The 24,394-nt window shown below is 36.4% G+C and overlaps 1 protein-coding gene across 2 annotated transcripts in view; it reads right to left on the bottom strand.

Annotated features, from left to right (window-relative positions):
• CLPX (caseinolytic mitochondrial matrix peptidase chaperone subunit X) overlaps window positions 1-23,911 on the bottom strand; it is a 36,596-nt gene extending 12,685 nt beyond the window's left edge. Inside the window, exons 1-8 of one of the 2 annotated variants that reach the window (XM_001498202.6) lie at window positions 23,526-23,911; window positions 15,980-16,140; window positions 14,848-14,965; window positions 8,201-8,355; window positions 6,416-6,575; window positions 4,695-4,736; window positions 677-853; window positions 144-308 (exon numbers count right to left, since the gene is read on the bottom strand). In XM_001498202.6, the coding sequence (XP_001498252.2) occupies window positions 144-308; window positions 677-853; window positions 4,695-4,736; window positions 6,416-6,575; window positions 8,201-8,355; window positions 14,848-14,965; window positions 15,980-16,140; window positions 23,526-23,604 (1,057 nt within the window). In that variant the 5' untranslated portion in view covers window positions 23,605-23,911. The remainder of the gene's footprint in view (window positions 1-143; window positions 309-676; window positions 854-4,694; window positions 4,737-6,415; window positions 6,576-8,200; window positions 8,356-14,847; window positions 14,966-15,979; window positions 16,141-23,525) is intronic. The other variant, XM_005602993.4, reaches the window with a different exon arrangement.
• Window positions 23,912-24,394: the final 483 nt, after the last annotated feature.

Below are 24,394 nucleotides of genomic sequence, written 5' to 3'. Positions count from 1 at the left end.
AAAAAATGTTTAACATACCTACTTTTATATAATTACAGAATTTTACTCCTTGACTCAAAATAAGAATTATAGTATCTTCCAATATTAGACTGCTTCCCCAAGAGACTACATCTGGGGACACATAAGCTATGCTGAAAACATACCTTGTTGTGCTTTTTCTACGTTATAATTGGCATCTTGGAGCAGTTTGGCAATCACAGATTCAATATCTTCACCTACATATCCAGCCTGAGTCAAAGTCGTACAGTCACAGATAGCAAAAGGGACATCAAGGCATTTAGCTAGAGTTTGTGCCAGCAGAGTTTTACCTATAAGAAGAAATAGTAACTAAAAGTTTACTAAACATTATGTTGACATACAATTTCTGTACAAAAATGCAAAATAAATTTGAATAGTATATAATAAAAAATTACTGTTACATCTTTTTTCTACTATTTTACAGATCTACTGGTATGTTATTTTTATTATTTCCGTTAAGATGTTAGGAATTGGCCTAGAGGACAATACCAATGCCTCAAATTCATCTTGAAGCCTATGCAGAAACACTGTATCTATAAGATTGGTCTTAGATTTTCTTCTCAAGGGCCAGGATCTCCCAATCACAAGACACAGGCTACAGAATCACTTACGTTCTATTTTAAAAAATGAGTAGGAAATTTTTCAGGAAGTTGCTTACCTGACCCAGTTGGTCCAAGCAGCAAAATATTACTCTTTTCAAGTTTTATGTCATCATGGGAAGAATCCAATACTTCACCTCCTCGTTTTTCCTGAGGTATTTGTTGATTTACCTGTTGCTGCATTGATGCTCCTAAAGCATTACCATGTGGACTAATTCCAGCAATCTGAAGCAATTCTGAAAAAATGCCAACAGAATTACTAGAGCTTCATTTTATTTTACTTGAAAAAATGCCCAATAAAACCGTACTGAAATCAATCACTTATTTAGAAAAATTTAAATATTTTGACATTCTGTCTCACCTAAAAAGGAAGAAAATCTCAAATTATCTAGTGACAAATGTACAACACACATTATTCAGGGAGCCTCAAGCCAAGAAATGGATTCTTGTTCCCCTCCTCATTGATGTAAATCTGTATGGAGAATGCCCTTTCACTCAAGGGAAGGCAGTATAATGGAAGGAGAACAGAGCTAGGAGTCAGAAAGCTTCAGCTTTGGTCGTTCCTTCGTCCCTCAATAGCTATATGATTTTGGGCAAGTCATAGAAACTTTGTGTTTCTGCTTCCTAATCTATAAAATGGCAATAATACGTGTCCTATCAATTTCAAAAACATGGCTGGAAGATGTAAGAATAAAATGCAATTGATTTGGAGGCATTCTGAAAGATAAACAAAGGTATATTATATTTTTTCATTACAAATGAAAAGAAGTAGGGCTGTAGAGTAAAGGAAAAACACTGAACTGGTCTCAGTTTTTTCGCTATGTAGTTGTAAGACCGTGGCAAGTCACTTAACTTTACTGGGCCTTCCTTGCCTATAAAGAGAAAATACTAACCTCTACAGTTTCTTTCACATCTAAAAATGATTCTGTGAGTCCACCAGAGAAACCAAATATGGTAAGACTCACTATCCCTGGCCGCATCTGAATTTCTGACTTTATAGGATCTCAACTGGGTCTTTCTAGTCCCCTTATTAGAGACACAATGCTTAACTGGATGGGTTTGATATTTGCTGAACTATCAGTTTATCAGCTGGGTTCCTTAAAAAAAAATCTTTATTCTCACTCTCTCTTGGCTGAAAGAAAGAATTCCAATAGTCTTTTCAATTATCCAGATTTGTAAATATTCATATCATTCCTGGTTCTCAGCATTTGAGGTATCTGTATTCATATCATACTTGCTTATATTTTCTGGATTTATTTTTAGGTTGTTACTAATAAATGGGTTAAGAATATCACTACTTTCCAATGCATTATTATTTTAATGAAATCGATAGGTGTTCAGCAGACATAACTATTACTATAATCCTATTTCATCTGGCTCTCAGTTTCAAACTAGCTTAGGGACACACTTAAGGTAAAGAATTATTCTATTCATCAAAAATAATAGGCATTCGATGAACATGAGTTTCATTACATTACACTAATTTGAGAGTTATTGATTAGTGACTAATTCACAATGCTATGCTTCATTACAATCCACAACAGGCAAAAAAAAAAAAAAAAATGCAGTCTCCTATATGAGTTCAGTTAGTTAGCTAGTTGCCCCTAGCAAAATTGCTTTTTTAAAAAAATTTCAGCAAAATCTAGTTAGGAATTGTGACAATATAAACAAGGTCTTGGCTCACATATAGGTATGCCCAATGGGGAAAAAATGATTTAGGAGAATAATTTGAACAAAATTGGCAGAAGCATATTAACTAGAGTGGAATATTTAACTTAATGATTTAAGTTAAAAAGAGAGAAATAATTTAAATAGTAAAAAACAGATGATGTCTGTCATTCCATTTTATGAAAATATGCCCGAGAGTCAACTTGAGCAAAGTCTCCTTTTCTTTCGGTTAGGCTCTGTTCCTGCATCTGCCTCACTGCATAAGCAGCTCTCTACAATGGGCCATAGTATGAGTGTGCAGGCTAGCAGTGGTTGGTTGCAAAGAGCTCATCAGCTGTGTAGCCCCGGACAAACTACTTAAAATGTGTGTGATTCAGTTTTCTCATCTGTAAAATGGGGGTGAAAATAACACTTTCTGTCTCACAGGGAAGATTAAATGAGTTAATATATGTAAAACAATTAGAATAGTGCCTAGCAGATAATTTTATAAGTGTTATTGAAGAATTTGCTATTAGTATTGCTATTTTCCTAGTGTTTAAGTATTTGTTTACTATAGCTGCTAAATGCAAACCAACTATCCTATCTGGTGCTCAACTTAACAAAAACATCATCTTCCTATGATGGAGAAAAAAACCATCAGACTTATTAACAGTAGTATGTTGGTCTCTAACATATGATTTCCAAAGAAATTTTCAAGGATATTTTGATTATATAAGGTTTTGGCCTAACATCCTAACTTTAGAGCCTAAAACCCCACATAGGACAAGACTAAACTATACATGAAAATAAATTCTATCTAAGCTTTCAAAATATTAATTTCCAAGCCAATCAATATATATAATTACAAACTGCTTTTACCTAAGTTCTTTCTTTTTGTTTTTTAAGGAAGATTAGCCCTGAGCTAAGTGCTGCCAATCCTCCTCTTTTTGCTGAGGAAGACTGGCACTGAGTTAACATCCGTGCTCATCTTCCTCTACTTTATATGTGGGACGCCTACCACAGCCTGGCTCGCCAAGTGGTGCCATGTCTGAACCCGGGATCCGAACCGGCGAACCCCAGGCCACCGAAGTGGAACATGCGCACTTAACCGCTGCACCACCAGGCGGGCCCCTACCTAAGTTCTTAAATACTGTTACTTGTTAACATTTAAATTATATTAAATAACTACATATATATTTCTTTCAATATATTCACTATAGACTTTTCTTTACTAATTCATACTAGCTTTACTATCTGCCCAAATTTAAAAATACAGTATTGACAGCATATTTGATTATATTTTGGGATTGTAAAATATAAATTATACATGCACTTAAAGTTTATTATTTAGATCTTACATTCTTATATATAAGTTAATTCTACTGTACTTACTGTATTTAATTTTATCATGCATGGTATAATCATTATTTCCATACAATTTACAAATAACTAGAGATAATATAATTTTATTATATGTAATAAATCTCATGCCAGAGCTGGTAAACTAGTTATATTCTCATGGCTCATCCTGTATACATATATACATATATATATATATATATATATATATATATATATATGGTACACTTCAAATAGTAGATATATAATACTGCTTGGTTCAAAGGCAAATGTAAAAGTATCAAACTTTTAAGTGAAAAATGTTCATACTGGTTTATCAATTGTATTCTTTTGTTTGTTATTTTAATTACTAAAACAAAAGGCCATGTGAATCTTTTTATGCTACTCCTGGAAGCTTCACTCTCTGGGCAGCAACTATATCCACCTCCAAAGGAAAAGGAGCAAGACATCAGAATGGCCACTATCCTTGGTGTATCAGGTCCTTCCACACCCTCCATCAGACCATCTGATACTTTAGGGGCAATCCAGGGCTGGAAACAGTGAGCTGGGGCTTATTCATCATATGCAAGGCTATATTAAGTTTAATAAACACCAAAAAGTAAAGAGTGTGATTTCTGGCAGAGTAGCTGGCAGATAATCTGCCTCTCCCCAAATTTCTGTCACTTATAAGCAGGCCAAGTCTAAGTATACGGCAAAAAAAATGATATACAATAGCAAGCTACAGATTTTTAAAATACAACTCCTGTTAATATGCAGGTCTATATTTACAGAGGAAAACTATATATAATTATTTTTATTTCTCTAATTATGCTTAAAAATATATCACAATAGAAAAGATAAAACCAAATAACTGAAATAAACCAACATACGCAAACTATACAAATTAGCTTTGAAAAACTGTTCCAAAGTTATATCTATTATATATGATAAACATGTTTAGATAATATACATCTTTCTCAGTAACACACAAGCAAATACATGTCTACCATTACTACTGCTGACACACTTCACTGAGGTAAATCTCAAAAGGAAGAATGATTACAGAGGAGGACCTGAGGAGAGGTCACTTACTTGTAAATCTGTACTCATCCTCCCGTCTTCTTATTTCTAACTCTAAGAAAGAGGATGAAAACGGCAACATGAAAATACTATATATTTGTTTAGTTTAGGGGAACAAACAAGGAATATCCTACTTCTTGCCCCTCTTTCAAATATATTTAAAGGATGTGTTCATTAATGTTTTCTCAGCTTTTCACATTATCAAAGAATCTATATGCTACATCCTTTCTATATATTAAAAAAAAAAACCCCAAACATGCTTAATGATGGCTGTCCAGTTGTTGATATTCATATTTGTCAAATACAAAGTTGGTATCTATTTTAAGAAAAGAGTAGTAATAATTTAAGTCTTCAATAAGAGTTTAAACCTCTCATACTATAAATACCATTTAACCATTTGCTTTTCCAGCATTTAGAAGAGTTTAACTATTGATTTGTTGACTGGAGGAATCAGAAAAAATAATTTTGCTCCATGATTATTTGGACCTTATAAAAATGAAGGTTCCAAGTCTCCCATTAAGTTATCACAACTTACACTTTCTAAAAATAAAGTAACCGATACTATCACATAACTATTTTGCAGGTAAGTTCAACAAGTTAACAAGTGTCTTCCGTGAACCAATCAGTTATATGTTTAGTAGCTACTAAAAGTAATCAAAAGATATTGCAGTCTTATAAATCTAAGTATTTAGTAGAACTCCTTCGAATTGCAAAATGACGAAAACAATGTTAAATGATAGATTGCAGGCCTAAGAAAGAAATCAGGACTCCCTAGCCAACAACAAAAAAAATTTTAAATATTTACATTTTACTCTATTCATAGTTTTTTTAATAAAAGCATTCTATTAATATAACACACATTATTGTCCAAAGTAAGTTGAGATTACACAGTATATTGGTATACAGTCATGCGTTGCTTAACAATGGGGATACATTCTGCGAAATGCATCATTAGGCAACTTCGTCACTGTACAAACATCACAGAGTGCACTTACACAAACCTAGATGGTATAGCCTGCTACACACCTAGGCTGTATGGTACTAGTCTTATGGGACCACAGTTGTATATGTGGTCCATGACTGACCAAAACGTTATGTGGCACATGACTGTATGAGAATCTATCATTAATATGAATTATACTTTGAATCACTTACAAATTTGCCCTTAACCTTGCACTCGGTGGCTGGGGCCCCAAAAAGAAAGAGTGCTGGATATGTTCTGTAAGAGTTATCATCTCCATCTACCTCTGACTTAGGCAAATGAAATTCTGTATCCTGAACCCAAAAGAGAAGAACTCAGAGTCGTACAGAGCATTGCAATGATCTGGTCACAGGAAACTAGTTGTGATGAAGTCTACAATTCAAAGATGATGTCTCAATCTCTATCCCAGTGAGTTTCAAACATTTTTCACTGAGAACTTTGGTAAGAAATACATTTTGTTCTGCGACTCAGAATCCATGCACATAAAATGAAAACAAAAGTTTTAAGAAACAATACTTAACTAAGACTTAACATTCTCTGGTATTTTCTATTCACACCTATTAACTTTTTTTAAAAAAAACACCTTTGGCAACTTAGGAAAATGATTTCACGATCCACTAACAGGACGTGACCTACTTTAAAAAATGCTGTACTATACTAAAAGCATTTTAAGACGAAAGCAAGGAGTTGCAAATAAAGATTACCACTAAGCATAGTAATTTTTATTTTGGTCAATTATCAAAACACTAACCTCTAGGTGTTAATGATGTCTGCTTCTCAACCTCTGCTTGCTGTCTCAGATTAGCTGGGATATTATTATATATTCTCTTATAATGATTGTACACAGCAACCGAAAGTACCTTCTTAGCAAATGACTGGCCAACAACATACTTGTCGAGGTAGTTATAAATCTGAAAAATGATTAGGTATGAATAATTTACTATGAGCTATCATAAAAACACACACATTAAAAAGTTATATACTGAGCATTTTTGCTTACAGTTTTAAATTTCAACAAAGACTCTTGTCAAAAACAAAATGCCAAGGGCATGATACATTATGTAGCAATGATTCAGAGGCTCCAAATCCTAAATAGCAAAAACACAACTCATTTGTTCTCTAGCTTAACAAGGCATCACTGTACTCTTCTAGTGCTATGTCAGTTTCTAGTCTATAAACAATGCCATTGATCCTAATTTTTAAAAGTTAATATTAAAGTTACTTAGAATACCTAAACATGACATCATGGGTCTTAAAGGCATTATATTAATGTAATCATTAAAATAAATCCTGACTACACCTCTCTCAATCATATGAACAATATTTCTCACAAAGATAACGTGTTATAAAACTACCCTTTTCAAAAACTGGCATTATATAAAAAAAGCCATTATATTACCAGTATCTATGTGTTAATACTCATAAATATTTAGCTTTTTCTCAGATATTAACTTTGGGGCTATGCATTTATCTAAATGGCAATCTAAAAGCTTTATTCTTAGTGGAAACTAAAGCTCTATTAGATACTTGGATATTGCCAACAGCTTGGAACCTGGGGTAAATTCCCTCAGCTTTTAGTAAACAGAAATTAACTGTTAATATTCACTAACTCCTGAAAATAGTTAAATTGCCTACTTATTTTCTAGAACTTTGACTCAGATGTCTAAAGTCTACAAAAATTAGTGGAGAATATAAAGCTTAACAGCTATATTTTCCATTATATTATTTATTTTTACATGACAAATTCAGTAGTTGTTGACCATGTGCATTTTATTATGTTTTTTTTAAATCTTCATTCCTCACAATTTATACCCATAGATTATTAAATCTGCCACAGCACATTTGGAGGTAGAGGCAAATGCACAGGTATCTAAACAGATGAGAAGATAGCTACAGTGAGGCAGAGGGTGAGAAATAATCTAAGCCTGCATACAACTGAGACATGGCCAGAAGAGAGGGCACACAGGCCAGGAGCAGGGCTCCCCATTCTCAGAAAGCACACACCAAGGACTTGGTATGCTCTGTCAAATTTCATTACAGCCAAATCACAACCTCCCTGCGACTCCTGGAAAGAGCCCACACAAAAGTCACAGTGCTATAGAAGAGAGCCTTGGCACACTGGCCATGAAAAAATTACTTGCTTCCGCTGTTAGACTGAGGCTGTTTTACCATAAAGTAGACTAATTTAAGGGGGAAATCGCAGCTGGTGTTATTTAAGGGCCCAAACTAACAAAAATAAATCCACAGAGGCTCTATTTTAAGAATATCATTTTAGATTAATTTAGTATTAATACTATTTTAATAATCATCCAACTATCTTTCATCACTATTGAATGCAGTAATCATGGGAAAACAGCAAAATACTCCATATGTAAATTCCAAGTATCAAATATCAGCAATTTAGCCAGATGTAGTCCGTATTAAGAACTTACACTTGTTTAGATACTAATATTAGGATCCAAGAAAAACTGGGGAGAGGGGAGCAAAGAAATGTTTTCAAGATAAAATGCTTATAAGACTGAGTTAAGACTTATACCTTCTTAGGAGGAGGAGGTGGTTTTTGTTGGAATGCCAATTTTACAGCTTCTGCTGCTGATTCAGGTTCTTTAATTATGCTTTTCTTTGAGTCTGCTTCAGATAGCACAACAAAAAAATGATGACATTTTTCACACTTCACAAAACGGGTAGATGCTGTAAAAAGAAAGGTCAGCAGAAAACAATAAATAATTCAAATAGTGTTTAACCTTAAAGACTAACTGTGAATGAAAACTATGTACTTGACAAAAAGTAGGCTTGTAGTTCACTCCATTAGCCACAGTAAACAGCCTGGCTTACACCTAAGATAGATGAGTTCAGTAAACTACATTTGTTCATTTCCACTAGGTTCTTTCATTTTGTGATATACTTCTCTAAGAGAAAAGATTGGCAGAGATTCTTTCAACTTCCCATTCACTAAAGTTAATTTTAAAAACCACCACTATAAGAATATTAATTATTTTATTGAAATACTCGATTGAGCTGTGAAAAAAAGTACAAGTAAATTAATCTATTTTTCCAACATTATATTATGAAAATTTTGAACATACACAAAAGTTGAAAGAGAGAAATCAATTTCAATCCCTAAAAATGTAAAAAAGTATATTCATTAGGTTCTTTTCAAACCTACAAGCATTTTTAAAACCTTGACTTGGTAAATATATAAAATTATTTCATACCTTCCTTATTTTCATCTTTAACAACTCCACTAATGCCTATTGCTTTGACCTAAAAATCACTAAGAAGCTAACAAAATAACATGCTCAGTCATATTGACTTAAAGATGATCATACAGCCTTTGAAAACAACACAAGAACAGTTAAAAGTGAGAGTAAAAGGGTTTTTCAATTCCAACACATCAGCTATGGAATATCCTATGTTAAACCAAAGGTGATTTCTTCTTTTTAAAACATGGCTATAGAACATAGACATATGGACATATACTCTTAATCTTTCCCGAGCCCAACCCTACTAATGGTAACCAGGGACTTCAGAAAGCAGCATGATAGAGAATCCCCTAGAGACTATTAACGGATACAGAGCAACAGATACACAGGAATTAGTGATACTTTGGTAGGTCTAGGTAATACTTTTTTGGGTTACCTTTGTGTAATCTAACTAGACAGGTAAAAGTGCAAAGAAAAAGAATTTTAAGTACTATGAGAATCTCTCTCCTTTGCGAATATTCTACCTACCTATCCAGAGATTACAAGAAAAACTGCACTGGCAAGCACACCTAAATCTTCACAAAATAATCTAAATTAAAAAAAAAAAATAGCAAATTCCACACTTAAAAAATAAATTATTAATTCAATCAGTTTAATTCTTATGTGTCTGTTCTTGAACACAAGGTCAATCAAAAATGCATTCTGGATAAATTCTATCAGCAAATTTTAAACTAGAAAAGAGATAATCCGTGTTTTCTATTTACTAATCCCTTACAAATGCCTACTCAAAGATCAAGCTATTCCAAGTACAGTCACGTGTCACTTGTGGGGATACACTCCGAGAAATGCTTCCTTAGGCGATTTCATCATTGTGTGAACATCACAGAGTGCACTTACATAAACCTAGATGGTATAGCCTACTACACACCTAGGTTATAAGGTACTAATCTAATGGGACCACTGTCGTATACGTGGTCCACCCTTGACTGAAACATTGTTATGAGGCACACGACCATACTTTCAATTAACACAAGCCCAAATACAATATCACCATTTCCCATCAGTGGGAAAGAGAGCCAATGCCTTCATTTTCTAATGAGGCACCAGCTTACAATTGTTATTGATGGTAAACAGGGCAAGGACTAAAGGGCAGAGAAGCCTCTGAACTAGTTCAAGCTGTGTGATACGAAAATCTGGCCTGAGAACACAAGAACAAAATATTTCTCTACAGAAATTAGGTCAGGGCCAGCCTGGTGGCCGAGTGGTTAAGTTCACGTGCTCCGCTTCGGCGGCCCAGGGTTTCACCGGTCCTGATCATGGGCGTAGACATAACACCACTTATCAAGCCATGCTGAGGCGCCACCCCACGTGCCACAACTAGAAAGACCCAGAACTAAAAATATACAACTATGTACTGGGGCTTTGGGGAGAAAAAGGAAAAATAAAATCTTTAAAGAAAAAAAAGAAATTAGGTCAAAGGGAAAGAAATTAAACATGAACAAATCACATTCCTCTTTGCTTACTGTTGAAGAGTTGCTTAAATTCTACTTGAATACTTGCAATACAATTTTATACTGAAACATGTTCAACATATGCCCAAATTCAAGGATTTAATTTTATTTATCAAAATGCTATTTTGCAAAAAAAATACAAGCATTGCAATACATATTTGCAAAAATCCAATTGTGTTACATTGTCAGGGCACAAATAAACCTCTTTCCTTTAAATGATTACAATTATCCAATATTTCTTTATATACACAATACTAATCCTAGTAAACAGGGTTGTATAGTATGTCAGTGACAGAAAGACCACCTTAGTAAAAATGTTTTTAGATTTGTTTAAATGAAAGTTCTTCATGGTTCTGAACAAGTTTCAGGGTCCAACATAAAATCTCCAAACCATTGCAGAAAAGTTTAATTCCCACACTAATGAGACAAGTACATATAGTAAGCCTTAAAAAAGTATTATATACAGAAAAAGAAAAAATAACTAAAGGCCCTACCTTAATAAAAGTGGGGACACTATTCATGTTTGACAGCTTATTTTTGAAATGGGCAAAAAAAGTCCTAAAGAACAGTGTATACTAGCCCTTATAATAAAAAATTTCTTCGATATTATTCTTAGGGCTGGCCCAGTGACGTTAAGTTTGTGCACTTTACTTCAGTGGCCCAGGGTTCATGGGTTCAGATCCCGGGCACGGACCTACACACCACTCATCAAGCCACGCTGTGGCAGCATCCCACATACAAAGTGGAACAAGATTGGTACAAACGTTAGCTCAGCGACAATCTTCCTCACCAAAAAGAAACTTCTTATTTCAATATCTGATGATTTTCTATACATTCATAACGGTATCTATAAAAATGGTACTTTATTCCAACAAAGTCAAGTAAGATTAATACCATGATAAGAAAACATAAAAATTACCACAAATATACTTGTTAGATGGAATACATACAGCAAGGTCCATGAACTAAGAATAGTTTTTACATTTTGGAAAAAGATGACAATGAAAGTTATATGAAATTCAAATTTCAGTGTCCATGTACAAAGTTTTATTGGAACATAGGCAATTTCACTCATTTACATTGTCTATGGTTGATCTCAAACTATAAGAGCAAAGGAGAATAGTTGCAACAGAGACCATTTGGCCCACAAAGCCTAAAATATTTTTACTTGGCATTTTATTGTAAAAGTTTGCTGACTTTTACAGCATTTAAAAGGAAAGAACTACCTACAGAATGAGAGAAAACATTTGTAAATCATGTATCTGGATAAGGGTCTAGTATTCAGAATATATAGAGAATGCTTATAACTCAACAATAAAAAGATAACCCAATTTTAAAATGGACAAAGGATTTAAACAGTCTTTTCCCCAAAGAAGACATACAAATGGTCAATAAACACAAGAAAAGATGCTTAACGTCTTTAGTCATTAGGGAAATATAAATCAAAACCACAAGGACATACCACTTCACATCCCTATGATGGCTATGATAAAAAAGACAAATGTTGAAGAGGATATGGAGAAACTGGAACACATACATTGCTAGTCAGGTTGTAAAATGGTACAGCCTCTGTGGAAAACAGTTGGCAGTTCCTTAAAAAGCTAAACATAGACTTACCTTCTCACCCAGCAATTCCATTCCTAAGCATATACCCAAGATGTAAAAACACATGCACACACAAAAACTTGTATACAAATGTTCATAGCAGCATTATTCATAATAGCTAACAAGCAGAAACAACTCATATGTCCATCAACTGATGAATGGATAAACAATGGAATACTATTCAGCCATAAAAAGCAATGAAGTATGATACACGATACAACACAGATGAAGCTTGAAAACATGCTAAGTGAAAGAAGCCAGACACAAAATGTCACATGTTGTATAAATCTATTTATATGAAAAATCCAGAGGAGACAAATCCATAGAGACAATAAGTAGGTTAACAGTTGCTAGGGCTGGGAGGGGAAGGAGTGGAAAGTGACTGCTAAGGGGTACAGGGTTTCCTTTTGGGGTGAAGAAAATGTTCTGGAATTAGATAGTGGTGACGACTGTATAACTTGGTGAATATACAAAAAACCCTTGAAATGTATAATTTAAAAGGCTGAACTGTAATGTATATGAATGATATCTCAAAAAAAATTCTTTTTAATTTAAGAAAGGGAAGGATTAGACATGTATGCATTACATACACAGCTCTCAAAACAGTGCTGAGTTGGAAACAAAGTAATTTGCAAAAACATGAACATGATACCATTTATGCATTTAAAAGTTAGATGTTTGATGAAGATATCTGACAGAAATATATCTTTAGCTTTATTGATAAAGTTCTACTTTTTTAATAAAGAGGGTTATACACATATATTTCTTAATTAAAAATACATAATTAAAATTGACAAAAAAAGTGGACAATTACCTAAACAGGCCCTTCACAAAAGAACTACAAGTGACCAAAAAGTACATAAAAAGACGTTTATGAACTAATAACTAAATAAATGTGGGTTGAAACAAAACGAATAACCCAAGATCAAACAAAACTCTTCAGAACTAGGATGACCCAGCTTTCAATGAGTAACACAGATGATCTTCAGTATTCAAAAGGGATGCATTCCAAAGAGACTCTGACTATGGATCTGCAAAACCAAGGGAGGAGGGCCTTGTCCCACTCTTGGGGGCTGTTACTCCTGCAATGTAAAGCTCCAGCGGGCAGAGACAGTGTCACGCTCATGTGTATTTTCTCAGCCTAGCAGGTCTGACTCAACAGATGTTTGCTTACTAAATTCTGGATAAGTATGTACTCTTCTTTTACTCTTTTTTCCACATTCTCTACTTTTACATCCCCCTCCCCACTTAGAATTCCCCAAGGAAACAGACTTTAGTCTTGAGTAGATTAGACAACACCAAAGTATAGTGTTTTCCATACTTGATTTCTTTGTTAAACATACAGATTCTAGGACCCTACCCAACACCTACAGAATCTTAATCTCTAGGGAAGGAGAGAGTCTGTATGTTTAAGAACCACTCTCAGTTGGCAAGTTTCGAAAACATTGCATAAAAGAAAAATAAATTTAATCTCAAGAGGAACTAGTTTATCTATCCCTCAAGAATTCCAGTTGGGAGAAATGTATGGGATAGGAATTTATGAATAGCAAATCTTCACTGATCTGTGACCTTGGATGAGTTACTTAAACTTGCTCAATCTTAGCTTCTTCATTTATAAAAATAAGGATATTCTCTATCCCAACAAAAACAAGATTGTGAGAATAAAATGATATACACTGGCATTTATTAAATGTTACTTTCCTTTTCTACTCTTAAGAAATGATTCTTTAGGTCTATAAAGGTTGAACTCTTTCTCTGGAAGAAAAAAAGGGAAGATCCCTTGATTAAAATATAGGTAAATACGACACTGCCATTATGAATTAAGCAATTCTCAGACTTTTCAGAATTTTATTATATCACACCAAATTTATTAATACTAAATGTTATTTAGAAATTATATCATTCAGTTCTACCATTTCATTTTATGTTGCAAAACAAATTAATAATCACTCAGACTGATTCTTCTCTTTGATCTCTTACTAGGCAAAACCATGAAAAGAACCTCTAACATTCTGGCTATAGAATGGAACTATTTTAAAAGTTTTTCCTAAACTGTAAAAACATGCTACATGTAGTACTTTTTCATATATGGCCAATTAATATTAATGATAACAGTGAAACTGTAACTAAAGTCTCAATGTTTGGGTTAGAGTATAGGGAATCCTCTCCAGCTAATCATCAAAAACTGAAACTTCTGCCAAACCTGACCAGCAACCTGTTCACAACTGAACTATATGGAAGGCAGACATGGTAGTGCAACGTAATTTACTCTTCAGTCATTACTATGAACTCTAATCATGTAGGTAACAAGTTATTTGATTCATTAAAATATCTGTAAGTAGTATCTTTGCATTTGGGAGAAAGTTACTGACACTACAGCAAAAACAGGACTGTTGATTTCTTCCTTCTCCTTGTGTCTGAATCATTAACAATTATCAGACACTTAGAATTGAGGGCTTAGCTCCTCTGGTAAGTACTCAGAGAGGGAAAATACCTTAATATTTGAATGACTGACCTCTCCAGCTATATGAGATGCTTAAAAGGTATTCGAAGAATGGAGTAATAAATACAGAATAAATAAGCCTTGGTTCTCCTACAGCTTAATGGTCACATCCACAAAGACTCACAAAATCCAAATCTGAAATAAACACACATAAGCAAAATAAAAAAGTAAACAGTTTTCTTAAATTATCTCTTATACCACAGTGAAAAGTACTAATAGTCCTGGGGATTTTTAGTTTCCGGTGAACATAAGAGAGAATTATGTAAGTTCAGGAAAAAAATAACTGGTTTATATATTTCTATGCAGTTAACAATTTATAGAAAAGGTACAGAAAAAGAACAATAGAAGAAGTAATACTTACACACAAAGGTCTCTACATGTGTGCACAAGTCGCCACATTTCGGACAGCGCAGCTGGTTTCCACCTTTTCCAGAATTCCCAGAGCCTGACTTCTTACTGCTTCCCTCACTCGCTGATTTCTAATGTTTGTGGAGGTAAAAAAAAAAAAAGAGAGTGCCAATTACTACTTTCAGGCAATCATTTTATTTGTAACTTCAATATTAACAATATAGTTTGTAATTAATCTTACAATTTTTTACAATTTCTAGAATGGAATTATTTAGTATAATTTATATCTCTACTATTACTGGTGTCAAAAAATATATTTACCAAAAAAATACTATCAGTTCTAGTAAACATAGACATTTATCTGTATTCTTTTTTTACATGCTATGAGCCAGCATGTATAATAAATAGCTTTCTTCTAATGATTCAATAAGCACTAGGAAAAAAAGTTACTATAGATGAAAAAACTACATTTCAATGAAAGTGAATCAAGAGTTATTATCATGGCAAATAGTGACTCTTAACTTTCTAGAATCCAACTTTGCTCATCTCTAAAATGGGGATAATTCCACCTACTTCAGAGTTCTCCTTAGGATTAAGTGTGGCTATGGAAAGCACCCGGCATTTTGTCTCACACATGATACTAACTCAAGTGTTAGTCAAATCCACATGATAAAAAAAACTGATAATAATTCACTGACCCAATACAATCACCAATCATCTACTTTCTAGCTACAGAGGAGCCCAACATTAAGTCATACAGATATCCAGGATTTTTAGGTGGAGGATTAAGTGGGGTTTATACTATTATGAGTTGTAAGAGTTGTGTGAAAGCAGGAAATGATGGCTATTCCGAATTCAATCTTATAGATCGACTACATAAACACTATTTAATGAAGTTTCTTTACTACTTTGTGGTGGTAGAAATTTTAATTACTGCTTACTAAGTGCAATGCTTGTAAAACTATTTTATGGTTCAGACTGAAACACAATATAAAATTACATAAAATTCTTCAGGCCATTTTATGTATTTCTCATTTCCTACAGAAAACATATAAACCAACAGAATACAGAGTACTATTATTATATTTAATTGTTTAAAGAAGGGAACTCAAATATGTGTATAGATGCCAAGAAAAATAAAATACCTTATTTCCATCTCCAGAGCCATCTTTACTTATCCCATCTTTTGAGGCAAAGTATGCTGGTGTTTCTGTAAAGGTTCTAAAAGGAACTCTTCGTAGAATCTGAGTTTCAAATGTCCCAAGCCTTCCTAAAACCAGTATGTGAATGCGACCACAAGAAATACCTGAAAATATAACGAAATTTATTAGTCTACACATCAAATATTAACATGCCTTCAATAAATCACCTGAAAATAAAAATTCCTTAAGCATAAAGGAGGTTGAAAAGTTACAGTTCCCAAAGCAGTAGTACAAACTGGTAGAGAAACTAGTGACACCATCAGAGGCAAAGCCCTCTCACAAACAGGCCAGACACGGGCCTCTGACAGATTCCAAGTGAATGAAGACGTTTCTTTCCCAGGGTGTCCTCAGGAAGTGAGGGAAGACCACCCAGGTCATAACAGTGAGTGGCTCTTTCAAAGTCTGAGAGATAAGTAGTTCAATACCCTCTTCATGTGTAGGGGGGACAAGGCCATTTACATCTTATATTCTTATTCTTCTGATATTATTTCTACCAATGAGAATGGGAATTGACATGAACTCTCGTCTGTCTCTTGGGTTATATGGGGGAAATATCTGCAACAATGGAAACAAACTTCAAATGTTCTTTATAAAGTTATATGCTGTTCACTAAACACACATTTTAATGAAATATTCCAATCCTATAGAAAAAAGAAATATAATTCAGTAAATACGTGTAACTACCATCCTGCTTTCAAACATTTTAACTTTTTGCCACATGTGAAGTTAAAAGTCTTAAAAAGAATATAGGTCAATCACTGATTTATTTGGCAAACTTTTTCTATTAGAGGACCAGGATAGTAAATATCTTCAGCTTTGTGGGCCTTGTAGTCTCAGTCCCAACTACTCTGACCGTAACATAAAAGCAAGCATAAACAATATATAAACAAACAGGTGTGGTCGGACTTGGTCCACGGGGGTCACTGTTTGCGGCCCCCTGGTTTTTCTCATATAAATACAATATAAACCCCAAAATAAATTACAGTCAATGGCAAAAGAGCCTTACTGCACACTGTGAGGCAACATTTCCCAAGCTGGTCTTTAAAAGAGTATTCCCTACACAAGAACATAGAACGGTCCTAGGCTAAACAAGATCCCACAGATTTCAGTACTGTAGCGCTACTCAGAACCCTTCATAAGCTAAGGTTCATTAACGAATCACCAAGAAGGAAGTTTCCCAGCAGTTTACCAGAGTGATATTAGGAGGTAATAACGTAAACAATAAAAAGGGAGGGTCAGTAAAGTTAAGACAAATAAATTTAAGAAATTGATTCTGCCTCCCTCATTTTATATTCCCTGCAAAATTCTCAACTCAGCCTTTAAATTTTTATTTCTATACCCATTAGGGATTTTAAGAGATCATGCACATATGTAAATATTATATCCAAATGCACAAACTGGTTTAAAATTATGTCCTTCAAACAATTCAACAACAATTGCTTAGTTATATTACTGATTGGTTTTATTAACTCCAATTTTCTAACACATTTGCGTACACTGTTAGAACAATTAGTTTCTTCAGTTATTTATCACCTAGGCCATCTCCATTTCCACAAAGTACAAAAATAAACTCACCAAATTTCTCAAGAAAGATACTAATAAGAGGAACCAAATTTCCTCATCTCTATATAAATTCACAAAGAATACCTGTAAGTAATGTTTTCAAAAGACATTTCAAATTTTCTCAAGTGTAACATCTCAATTTTTTGGAGTAAATGACAATAGCCATTACTCTCTTATTAGAATGAGATATAAAGGGCGGGCCCAAGGCCATGGCTGAGTGGTTAAGTTCGCAAGCTCCGTCTGCTTCGATGGCCCAGGGTTTCACCGGTTTGGATCCTGGGCACAGACATGGTGCCACTCATTGGGCCATGCTGAGGTGGCATCCCACATAGCACAACTAGAAAGACCTACAACTAGAATATACAACTATGTACTGGGGGGCTTTGGGGAGAAGAAGAAGAAGAAAAAAAAGAAGACTGGCAACAGACGTTAGCTCAGGGCTAATCTTAAAAAAAAAAAGAGAAAGAATGAAATATAAAGTAGTTCATGAATTTAAAGCAAAATAATGTTTTCCCAAGGACATAATATGATTTAAACACTGTATCAATCTAAAAAGCAAGTCTAGAAAAAGTAATGAGGGAGAGGGTAGATGAAATCAAGAATGCAGACAGTTAATGGAGTCTGAGGTGGGTGATGGGTATTTGAGGGCTCACTGTTCTATTTCACGTGTGTTTGAAAATGTCCATAATAAGTTAATAGGACAAGCAGAATAAAATAATGTAATATAACTATGTAACAAATACAACTTTTAATTGAACCATTACGATATATTCACAAAGAAAACTACAATAACAAGCTTCATGTGAGGCTACTTGTACTTGGATATTTAGAACAAAACCTAACCCTGAAATATCACATACACTGTATGCTCATTTACAATAAAATATACCTTTTAAAAGTGTTCAACAATTTACAATATTTAATATTATTAGAAAATAAGCTGAAAGAAAATTATCTTTGGGAATTTAAAGGAAATAAAAATTACGAACATGATCCCTTCAAAGTCTACTTGAATAGAAAGAAAAATGTCTTTCACTTTAAATAACTTATCAAGTAACATATGAAACCAATGCAACCATACAGCCACCACAGAAAATACTATCTGAAAAACATATTCATGTCATTTAAACTCCTAAATTTAAGGATTTCTTTGCTGGTCCTAATAGTATGATACTGTAGTGCTATTTTAACATTCTATAATCTACGGGCTGTACCAACAAGATGCCATAAATACTGAATCAGTGGTTCTCAAACTTGACCGCGCATCAAAATCACCTGGAGAGCTTCTTAAAACACAGATTGCAGGGGATCTTCCCTGGTTCTGATTTAGAAGGTCGGAGGTGGGACCCAAGAATGTCATTTCTAACAAGTTCCCAGGTAATGCTGATGCTGCTGGTCTGGGGACCACACTTTTTAATCCACTGGACTACACAGTTTAAATGACCACTCACCAAACCTATGAAATCTCCACAGAAATCACTGCAGCAAACAAATCAGGAGTTTTTAACCCTTTTTGTGCCATAAACCCTTGTGGCAGTCTGGTGAAGCCTATGGACAGGCCCCTTCTCAGAATAATGTTTTTAAATGTATAGAATAAAATACATAACAAAGGAAACCAATTCTACTGAAGTAGTTATCAAAATATTTCAAAAATATGCTTCTTTGCAAACAAAATTAAGTAAGATCATGGGGCCGGCCCAGTGGTGTCACGGGTAAGTCCGCACGCTCTGCTTCTGCAGCCCAGGTTTGCCAGTTCAGATCCTAGGCGTGGACCTACACACTGCTCATCAAGCCATGCTTCAGTGGCATCCCACACACAAGAACCAGAAGGACTTACAACTAGGATATACAACTATGTATTGGGGCTTTGGGGAGAAAAAAAAAAAGAGGAAGATTGGCAACAGATGTTAACTCGGAGCCAATCTTCCTCAAATAAATAAGACCTAACAGTTCTTTTAATAACTACCATGATTTCAAAGCAGTGAAAAGTATAAAGAGTATTTTGAGATATAAGCAACTGTAATGCGATATGAAAATACTTGTGATTTTGCTTGATGACAAATTCAGATACTGCAAACACTATTGTGGTTTGTTGCCAACATTCATAGTTGAAGGAAATACTATATTTCAGTTAAAGATTAATAAAAACAAAGTTCACAGAACCTCTGAATTCTATCCCTGGACCCTCTGGATGCCAGTGAACCCCAGGTGAAGAACCCCTAAAAGCTAAAAAACAAAGTATTTCCGTAAAGTATATTTCAAAAGACTACTTGGCAGTAACAACAGAAAAGTTAAAAAGTTAAACCCTTTACAAAACTTTTGTCATACAGATATAAAGTTTTCTGAGTTTCACAGGAGATGTTTTTAAAAAGAAATATTAAGATAAGGCACACAGATTTTAAGGCTATTAAGAACTAGGAGAGGCGCCAGCCTGGTGGCAGAGTGGTTCAAGTTCAACTGCTCCCCTTCGGCGGCCCAGGGTCTACAGGTTCGGATCCCAGGTACAGACCTACACCCCGCTCATCAAGCCACGCTGTGGTGGCATTCCACACACAAAGTAGAGGAAGACTGGCACAGATGTTAGCTCACGGTGAATCTTTCTCACACAAAAAGAGGAAGATCAGCAACAGATATTAGCTTAGGGCCAATCTTCCTCACCAAAAAAGAAAAGATAAATTGATCTTTAACTTATACTTTAGAAACAGAACTAGTGAAAAATTAAAAATTATCTATTTATAATGACAATATTTAAGTGTATAACAATTGATGAAATGGCAAATCAAGTTAAAAAAATGCTCCCTTAAACACTTAGCCTCTAACCTCTAACACAAATGGAAAAAAAATTCAACAAAAAACTCAAACAATGCTGGCAACTTAGTAGATGCTTATTGCTTTTATTAGTCTCAAAATTTCATTTTATGCCCAGGTTCTTATTTCATGAGTTCTGAATACTTCTTAATAAAGAAAAATAACATCACTCCTATGATACTTTCCTCAAGTTTAAAAATGTTTGATAGGGGCCGGCCCAGTGGTGCAGTGGTTAAGTGTGCACATTCCACTTCGGCGGCCCAGGGTTCGCTGGTTCAGATCCCGGATGCAGACATGGCACCACTTGGCACGCTATGCTGTGGTAGGCATCTCACATATAAAGTAGAGGAAGACGGGCGCGGATGTTTAGCTCAGGGCCAGCCTTCCTCAGCAAAAAGAGGAGGATTGGCAGCAGTTAGCTCAGGGCCAGTCTTCCTCAAAAAAAAAAAAAAATGTTTGATGGGTTTGCACTAGGCTAGTCTGCTGGTGTGAAGATGAACGTGTCAAGAAAGAAGAAATATTAAGAAATAGTTTGCAATTCCAGAAATAAAGATGTTCTATCACTGATTCACTTTCCCTTATTTAATTTGTATTGTATCTAACTACCAAAAAAGAGAAAGAATTAAAATCTAGCTAAAAACTGTTAAGGTAGGCACTTTAAGTAACTATGATGAAAATTATGGACGCCAACATGTTGGAGCATCTTCATATCTTCATTCACACCCTCATAAAGTGACACTCTTTTGATGGACAAGGACAAAAAGCAGCCAGAAATCAAGGGAGTTACAGATGATCCCACAATTCTCACAGCCAAATTCAGACCAAGCATTGTAATTTGGAATTTTTTTTAATGGAATCAAGCATTTCTGAATGCACATATTTAGAATGCAAGGTGACTTTTATCTATGCAAAGCACACATTTAAAAATATACATTAAAATTGAAAGATACCAGCAATTTGGGTAAAAAAACATTTAAAATTTCTACTTTATTATAGGCTTCATATTCAAAGAGAATAGTGAGGAAAAACACATTAAATTGGATACATACTGCCCATCAGGAAAAGAAAATAGATCCAGCATCTAGTATGACAATTTACCAAATAGTTTTTCAAACTATCTAAAACTTTTAGTCTAACACGACAGACCAATGAAAATGGAGAACAGCACTGTACTTCAGAGTTCTGAAATTTCCCTTTATTCTTAATTCATTGTACAATCTCTTCTTAGAAGATTATTTTGATGAAATTCTCCCGTTTATATTATGTTGCTGAAAGTTTTTACTGTTTATAAGAAAAACAAACTAGCTACACTTCAATTCTGATTTTTCTTTCCCTTCTGCCTCTCTTCCTCTTTCCAGGAATCCTACATAAAAATAACCCTCCTGGAGTTTTTTAAGTCCTTAAAGGAAATATCTCTATATTCTTGTAGACTTACGTATACTTTTAAAGTTTCTACTACGGAAAATAAATATTTTATGTAATTAAGCCTTAGGAAAGTCTTAAATCAATGTGAAAACTATTTGCTGCCTCACTGTCATGTACAAATATTACATTCATTAATGATATTGGGTAGCGTATTATACTTTAAGCTTTATTTACTCCTTTACAGTGAAAATAATGGTTCGGTATTTCTGAAAACCTCTGGCAAACTTGTATTAACCGATAAACAAACAGATAACCATTCCTAAATAAGCCACTAATTTGTGCTGATTTACCTAATAGTATGTTTAATTTTTAAAGCAGTGGTTGTTTTAAAAAAAAATAAATAAATAACTGCACACCTCCTGTGATTCAGTTTTCAGGGACAAGTGATGGGAACAGATGAAGAGCTTTGTCAAAGGAGCCTTCCCCGCCCCCAGAGCGCACACTCGCCGACTCCCAGAAACGGCATTAGTCTTTGCCCACTCCACTAGATTTTACCTTGAAGGGGAGGACTGTTCACCACCTCCTCCAGCACCCAAACAGCACATACTAGGTCCTCAACTAATATACGTCAAATACACGAATTTAAATAGCTGTCACTTTCAAGTGTGTGCAACTCCAATTCCTGGAAGAGGGACATCTACTTGTTCAGGTTTAACGATGTCTTGGGACTAAATCCACTCCTTCACATTTTACATATCATTTTACAAAATGCTTCCGCTCACATTACTTCATTTAATCCCTCTTTGTGAAAGAAACCGTCGGAAAACAGACGTTAAGTAAACAGTAAGGATTTTATAATTAACCCAAGTTAGGAAAGGGGGGCTTTTTTTATTTATCCAAAGGTCATAAGCTGACAAACCAAAATAAAGCAGATTTGTCGAGAAGTTAATAACTGTAACAGGACGTAGCCTCGCAGTCTGATATTCATAGATTTGGGGAGGAGAAAAATGGTTTCTGTTCCGGAATCTCTTGGCCGGGGCTGCCACTCTTTCACGGCTCCTTTCCGATAAACAGAAAGGAAGGTAAACAAGCGCCACCCTGAAGAAACTATCTGGACTGTCAAGTCAGGAGAACCGGCACACGACCGCAGGGCACTCGAATCCCCCAGCCTGCCGGCCGCCCTCCCGCGGGCCCGAGGCTCCCCGGCGGCGGGCGGCACCGCGAGCCCTGTTTACGTCCCGCGGGAGGCGGCCGCACAGTGACAGTGACGCCGCGGGCCTCGCGCGGCCTGCGTCCGGGACGGCCGGCTCGGCGCCCCGCGGCCCCAACACGAGAGCCCCTCACCCGAGCCCTTCCCGGAGACCCCGACAGGCCCGAAGGACAAGGAGCCGCAGACGGGGCGCGCGGCAGCCCCCGGCGCAGCCCTGAGTGGGGCCGGGGACGCCTTTCAACGAAAGGAGCATTTTGTGCCTCTTTCAGGGTTTCCGCGAAGTGGCCACCTTCCGGCCCCAAAGTCAGGAGGCCCGAGGGCGCGCGGGAGGGGGAGCAGAGCACAAGAGGTCTACTCCAAATCCGGGAGAGCCGCTCCAGAGGGTGGCAGGGCCCCATCCCACGGGGAAAGCGGCGGGTGCCCGGGGAGGCGCCGCGCATCCCCTCACACTCGGGATGGGGTAGGCCTCCTGCCCTCTCCGGGTCCCCACCGTCGGCGGGGACACTCCGGGCCCAACGCTCCGATGAGGGACTACTTCGTTACCTCTCTGTGCGGAGGCGAGCGAGGAGGTGAGGAGCCGCGCGGCGGCCGCGCCGCAAGTACAAGCGCCGCAGCCGGACATCTCGGCGGGGCCTAGGCCGGGGCTTCGCCCCCACTGCCCTGCGGGTCTCAGCGGCCCGACTCCTCCTCGCAGGGCGCGCTGACTTGGCTCCGGATCTTCCCCCCGGCCCTAGACCCAGTGCAGAGTTCACACGCCAGACAGTCAGGCCCTCGCGCTCTTCGGGCCCTACTGCCGTCTACTCGATAAAGTAGATACCTAACCCCGCCTCCCTCCCTCTCCTTCCTCCGCCTCCCCCCACTCCCACCCCCGCATACCCGGCCCGGGGAGCGTGCGCGCGCCTGCGTCCTGGGCGGGGGCGGGGGCGCTCGCCGCGTGTGCGTGCGTGAGACACGGTCGTGCGACGAGGGGAAGGGGGCGGTGATCTGGGGGCCAATGAGCAAGCTACGGCAGGCTGCCGGCTTCAAGTGGGACAACTACAAATCCCGAAATGCGATTCTTCCGGCACCACTTTTACCCTAGCGTTGAAAAGTTTGAGCTATACGTAGAGAGATACATGTCGGGAGTTGTGGTCGCGACTCGTCGCTTTAAGCTTCTGGTGTTTTTTGGTTGATGGCTGGGAGGATCAAAGTGAAACCGGTGGCTTTGCCGGCCCCAGGAGGAGTCTTTTAAAGTCCTTCGGCTGCCGCTAGACGCTTCAGATTCAATAAGTTTCTTCCCTGCGGATTCCATGTCCCGCGTTCCTTATTTTCTCCTATTCTGTTTCCTCACTGGTAACACGAAAGTGGTATTTTTACCTAGTTTTACGAACAACTGTTGGATGACAGCTCTCTTTTCTTGTTCTTTCAAGCCT

This window comes from Equus caballus, chromosome 1 (assembly GCF_041296265.1).
Source record: "Equus caballus isolate H_3958 breed thoroughbred chromosome 1, TB-T2T, whole genome shotgun sequence".
Lineage (NCBI taxonomy): Eukaryota > Metazoa > Chordata > Mammalia > Perissodactyla > Equidae > Equus > Equus caballus.
This window is presented reverse-complemented; position numbering and strand designations above follow the sequence as displayed.